The sequence below is a fragment of the Chelonoidis abingdonii genome, chromosome 1, assembly GCF_003597395.2.
Source record: "Chelonoidis abingdonii isolate Lonesome George chromosome 1, CheloAbing_2.0, whole genome shotgun sequence".
NCBI lineage: Eukaryota > Metazoa > Chordata > Testudines > Testudinidae > Chelonoidis > Chelonoidis abingdonii.
In genome coordinates this window covers 77,361,817-77,368,047 of record NC_133769.1, presented here as the reverse complement: position 1 = coordinate 77,368,047, position 6,231 = coordinate 77,361,817, and the positions used below count along the sequence as shown (strand labels likewise).

The 6,231-nt window shown below is 44.5% G+C and overlaps 1 protein-coding gene across 1 annotated transcript; it reads right to left on the bottom strand.

The window, feature by feature from the left end:
• Window positions 1-254: 254 nt before the first annotated feature.
• RPS16 (ribosomal protein S16) lies at window positions 255-3,862 on the bottom strand. Its single transcript, XM_075066787.1, has 6 exons — window positions 3,816-3,862; window positions 3,683-3,740; window positions 2,737-2,838; window positions 1,405-1,501; window positions 595-642; window positions 255-469 (listed from the first exon to the last, which is right to left on the bottom strand). The coding sequence occupies exons 2-6, from the start codon at window positions 3,728-3,730 to the stop codon at window positions 324-326; spliced, it is 441 nt and encodes a 146-aa protein (XP_074922888.1). The 5' UTR covers window positions 3,731-3,740; window positions 3,816-3,862; the 3' UTR covers window positions 255-323.
• Between the last annotated feature and the right edge of the window lie 2,369 nt (window positions 3,863-6,231).

Genomic DNA, 6,231 nt, shown 5'->3' with positions numbered 1-6,231 from the left:
AATTTTAGAAACTACGCTGCTAGATTTGTTAGTGGTTTGTCAAGGGTGCATGGAGCACAGTATGACAAGTTTATTGTTTGAAACAAAGAAAAAAAATGTGTATCTAACAGCAGCAAAGAGCTTTTCTTCATTTCTAGACACCAGCACTTCCCCTGTGTTTAAGGTCAGCTCTCTTATATTAATAAAATATTTAACTACTGAAGGACTCCCAACCTTGAAAAAAATCCAGTTATCCAATATACACAAATACCAGATTTAAAAACTTGAAATATTTCTTAACTTTTCCTCATATTTATTGCAAGATACAAGGGTAAAGAACAATTTTAACGGTAAGACTTCTGGTAGCGTGCACGGGCACCAGGTCCACCAAACTTCTTGGACTCGCAACGACGAGGATCTGCAACCAGTAAGGTCCTATCATACTGGATTAAGATGTCCTTGATTTCCTTCTTGGAAGCTTCATCAACATCTGAAAAAAGATCACATTTGTGACTAACATTCTATACCGCCATCTATTACTGTGCTACGTATAGCACTTAATGTCTGAAGCTAAACACTTCAAAAAGGCTAGTAAAACAAAATCAATCAACTTACACTTCTGATAATAAGCCACCAATGCTTTGGAAATAGATTGACGGATTGCTGTTGAGGAAAGAGACAAGTTAACAATAATATCCAATAAATTTAGGTTTACATAGAAAACATGGCAAAGGGTTCGGGGAGGGGTTGGCAGAAATGAATTTGACAAATGAAAAATATTTATAAGTGTAATGATAAAACCACATCAAACCATTTTATGTCATACACCTTTTACCTCAAGTCACCTCCTTTAGTGAAAAACTGACTTTAAAACAATGTCAGGGTGGTTAACTAAAACAGATGGAGATTTGGGTCAATACATTTACTTGCTTCCTGTGCATCTTCTGAGCCATACCATTTTAATGAATGTTCAGGCCTTAACTAGCAGCAGCACAACATTAACACTTCTGAAAAGCAATTTATGTTCTATTTTGCCCAATGTGAGTAAGTCACAAGTTAAGTTCTGATTCTAGGACTTTTATCAAAGCAATTTTATCTGAGACAAGTAACTGCTTGATTTTGCAGTGCAGTTATAAAATGCTGTTTAACCTCATTCCGAAATCCAATCATTCATATAGCCCTGGAAGAGGGAAATGATAAATGCCAGTTTCATTCAGATCATTTCCATAAAGATCATTCACGTGTATAAATGAGAGCAGGTGATAGCGATATAGTTCAAGATACACCTATTAAATTTGTATTTGTAATAACCAAAGCTTTAAACTGTAGATGGTGTTTATTCCCTAAGATAAAAAAAATTATAGAATTTAATAAGTAGTTTAATCTATTCCAGTCCATACTAAGGATCTTGTACAAGAGTCATACCGTAGATTTGTGCTACATGGCCGCCACCCTTAACACGGACTCTGATGTCAACACCAGCAAAGCGTTCTTTGCCCAGGAGAAGAACAGGTTCAAGCAACTAAGAAATAGACATAAAAATTGTATTAAATTATGAGAACATATTTATAATCAAGAGGCAGCAATCAGTGATATGAGCAAGGTTTCTAAGCATGGATTTATAAAATATTTGGTGCTATGAGCCTGGAATTTACGATGCACATGCTAAGGTAATTAAATAAAAACCACTGAAGCAATGTGGCCTAGTCACTAGTGGATAAGAGCACAGCGCTGCCCAGGAGACCTGGGTTCTTGTCACAACTCTGCTCCTGGCCTGCTGGGTGACGTTCGGCAAGTTACTCTGCCTTCCTGTGCCCCAGTTTCCCCATTTGTAAATGGGAATAATGATACTTTGTAAAGTGCTTTGAGCTTAACTGATGAGTCAAACTAGGTAATATTAAACTTTACGAAGTTAGATCTAAGGAAGATTAACACCTATCAACATATATGCTTTGCTCCCATCAAAACTAATAAGAATAAATGAATTGAGAAAATATGAATTGAGTAAAATTGAGAAAAGCACCTAACTGATACAGAAACTCAAATCCCATTTTGCACAGTGACTTGAGTGAGGATACACTTTTATTATTTAACCTGAATACTCAACTCCAAAATCTAAAATTGTATACAAACTTACAAATAGTCAAGCTACAGCTAACAGCCTACATGGCCGCTAAAAAATAAAAAATAAAAAATGGATCATCTAGTGGAGGAGTTCACAAACTACGGTCCAGGGGCCGCATCCACCCCTTCAGACATTTTAAACAGGTCCTCAAGCTCCTGCCTGGGAGCGGGGTCAGGGGATGTGCCCTGCTCCACATGTGCCAAGGCTCCCAGAAGCAGTGGTATGTCTTCCCTCCGGCTCCTATGTCTAGGGAAAGCCAAGGGGCTCTGCACGCTGCCCCTGCCCCAAGCACCACCTCTGCAGCTCCCATTGGTTGGGAACCATAACCCCCTGCCCCAGCCCAGAGCCTTCCCCCCCCCCGAACTCATTTCTGACCCCACCCCACAGCCTATACTCCTAGCCAGAGCCCTCATTCCCTCCTATACTCCAACCCCCAATTTTGTGAGCATTCATGGCCCACCATACGATTTCCATACCCAGATGTAGCCCTCAGTCCAAAATGTTTGCCACTCCGATCTAGTGTATGTCTTCATGGCAACAAGAAACTCTTCTATATATAAACACATACACACACAAGCGCATACACACACACACACACACTGATGTCCAAAGAAAACCAATAAAGTGCTTACTTTGTACTGCAGGGTTCTAGGCTCAATCATTTCCAAGGGTCTTCCATTCACTTTAATGAGACCATTTCCTCTCTTACAGTGAGCAACGGCAGTAGCTGTTTTCTAAAAGAGCAAACATATGTGAGGAAAGCATTCCTATACTATTAACTGTGCACCAACTGCTTTAGAGACTAGCATACAGGGCTTTCAGTGTAGATTATAACACTCAAGATATCAAAAAGTATTTTTTTCATTTAAAGCAAAGCCACTGCTGCAAACCATTGAAACCTACTAGGTCAAATGAGAACTTAAAATAAAAAAATATATTGGCGAGTCAGCCCTGCTAAAAATCACACAAAATTTGATCTACACGTGGGAAGTGTGATGACATTATTTACTACCAGCAGCCAGGCCTCCTAGATCATGGAGGGAGAGCAGGACAGGCCCAGAGACAGAGCCATTACTTTCCCCATCTGCTTTTTACAGTGATACCTATGTGCGATTGGGGGGCGGGGAGGCAGGGGCTCTGGAACAATTTGTATAGTGGGGGCGCTGAGAGCCATTAACCCACACTGTAAACCCAGTACATGATGGGAACTACTTCAAATCGGGGGGCGCTGCCGTACACCCCCCTTCCGACACCTACGGGGGGTAAGCAGGGAGACTGCTGGGTGCGTGGGGACGAACACACGTGGCGGCGCACGCGACCGGGGCGCTGCTGCTGCTCACTCCTGGCGCCGCGGCCTCGCCCCGATCGCGATGACGGGCTCGGCCGATGGCGCGGTGCCCCTACGGCCGCATCCTGGGCAGCTCCGCGTCAGGAGGCTGGAGCCCCGGGCCGGCCGGCCCGCCTGGCTGGGCCCGGGCGAGACACGTGGAGGCTCCTGCGGCCCCCTCGGAGCGCACAGGCCGGAGAGTGCGGCCTGGTCCCGGGCTTGCCCGCCCGCCCGCGCGCTCGCTCGCTCACCTTCCGCCCGAAGACCTGGACGCTCTGCAGGGGCCCCTTGGCCGGCATGGCTCCTCCTGCAACAGACAGACACGGCGGTGAGCGGCGCGCGGCCCGGCGGGATGGGGGTCACGGAGCTGCCGAAAACTCCCCTTCCGCCAGCGACAGCAGCAACAAAAGAGAGAGCGGGGCCTCCGGAGCCGCTTCTCAGGGGCAGCCCAGCCGCAAAGCGAAGCCTGACTTCCGGCCGCGCGACACGGCTCCCTCCCGCCGCGCTTTACGGCTGCCTGAAGGGAGGGGGGACAGGAGTCTCGGAACGGGGGGCGGCGCTCAGAGAGCTGCTCGGGAAGAGGCCGGTGCTGGGTGCGATCGTTACTGGTAGCAGTGTCCGCCAGTGTCCCTCCTCGCCGCGCCAGCCCCCTACGTCCCAGCGCCCTCCAGTCCCAGCACCAGCCTCCTCGCGCCCTCCAGTCCCAGCACCAGCGTCTCACAATCCCCAGCTGCACCCCCAGTCCAGTGTCCCCCCACTAAGGGATGGAAATACCGTTTTAAAAGTTAGCCGTTTAAACTGTTACAATATTTCATTTAAACGGTTAACTGATTTAGCGGCTGGGGCTGCTCTGGCCAGCGCAGCTGCTGGGCCGGCCAGTCCAAGGGTTAATGGTTGAGCATTAAGTCTAATGGTTAACTGGTTAACCTTTTACATCTCTAGCCCCAATCCCAGCATCAGCCCCCTCAGCATCCTCCAATCCCACCATCTTCTCCAGTGTCAATGTTCTCCAGTCCCAGCACCAGCCTCATGGTGTCCCCCAATCCTAGGGCTCCAGTCCTTTCTCTCCAGCACCAGCTCTTCCATGTCCCACAGTCCCCTAATTCACCAAATGTTTCAGTCAATCCCAGTTGTCCAATGCTCAGGGCCATAATAAAGATAAAGGCTATAAGATAAATCTATGGGATAACTGGGTATTACTATACAATAAGGTTCTAGGATTGTCACTGTGTGTCACCCTGAAGCCTCAGATGACTGTTGAGTCACTGTGAAATGATGGAAACCGCTACAAGCACGAGTGAGCTCTCTTGAGTATCAGCAGGTTCAATCTTCACTGGGATTCGTGGTCTGTTACTATCCAATTTTTAAGTTCTCTGTGCTCTTTTATTTTTTTACACTTTATGAATTACTGCTGTACAACAGCATAGGCTTTCACCTATCATTATTATCATTATCATTAAACTAACCCAAATAATCCACTAAATAGTACTGACTAGTGTTGCATGGCGACAGCAGCTCCTCACACCCATCCAAGGTTTTCTCTGCCTGGGCCCTTTCACACAATGGGTCCTTTTCTAAATACATTTTTTTTAAAAAAAAAAAGCTGTTGGTTAGAAGGAGTCTTTCACTTCCAGCATGGTTTCCCCATTACAAAGACGGAATTTTACTGGAATCAGTGTGATCTCTTCCATCTGGATACCTTTTTTCATGTACCCCAGTCTATTTGTAGGTGCTATTTTCTAGGCATCTATACCATAGTATCTGAGCATCATGAGGAGTAACCACTACCAAGGTGGTGAGTAAAATATAAAACTGGCCCAAGACCTCTACTCTCTGAGTAAAAATGGCCTATCTACATGGAACAGCTTTCAAGATTGTGTCCTATATCAACACAAAAACTTGGTGCACAGTAGAATTAAATGCTTAATCTAAAACAAATGTCAATATAACCCAAAGTATTTCACTTAATACTTAACCTAAGCCAATCTGAGCTGAAAAAGGATCCCAAACACTTAGAACCACTCCTTCTGAGCTTGGCTCTTGGTGCAGTGGCATACGGTCCTTTTAAGTTTACATTTTTCTACTGATTTTGCAGTATAATGTTTTATAATTGTTTCTGTTCATTTATTTTGTTTACTACTTTAATTTTGAAACAGGCCTCTCTTATCCTTAGTCACAAAGGAAATAACGTTTCCGTAAATATAAACTTGACAGACCTTGGAAATAGAGGAAGTTCCAAGTTCTTTAAAGTTTGTGCACAGTGTGAGAGATTTTCTCCTAACTTTGAAACTCTCCTCTTGTATGAGTTCATTTTGCTAAATGGAACAAAAAGATATCTGACAAATAAAAGAATCCATGTGCCACCTAGAGGCTATTTAGTGCACTTCTTATAAAGGAACGCTGCTGAGATGGGCATGGTGAATATTAAAAGAGCACTGCACTAGTTAGCCTATTATGACCTGTGTTCAAATGCTTCAGATCAAATCATGGAAAAAATCCACAGATGTCTGAATTTTATTATGTTTGGTATCAGCTCAAAAGTGATGTTCTGAGGAGTTGTTGGGAAATGATAATGCTTCCTTGGGTTAGTTCTGAGCTATCCAGATTATTATTTATATTGTAATATCACCTAGAATCCCCAGCACAATGGGGCCATGATCCATATCTAAGTGTTACACAAACAGATAACAAAAAGATGGTCCCTGCCCCAAAGAACCTAGCATGGTGGGGTCCTGGTCAATGAGTAGGGCTCCTAGGTGCTGTGGTAACACAGATAATAAAGAAGAGTGAAAAAGCTGTA

Excerpts from the sequence above, each read along its gene's own strand:
- RPS16 (XM_075066787.1), bottom strand. The coding sequence starts at position 3,730 with ATGCCGGCCAAGGGGCCCCTGCAGAGCGTCCAGGTCTTCGGGCGGAAG. Across the intron at positions 2,839-3,682 it reads TCCAGGTCTTCGGGCGGAAG|AAAACAGCTACTGCCGTTGC; the intron begins GTGAGCGAGCGA and ends TTGCTCTTTTAG. Across the intron at positions 643-1,404 it reads CCATGTAGCACAAATCTACG|CAATCCGTCAATCTATTTCC; the intron begins GTATGACTCTTG and ends TTTCCTCAACAG.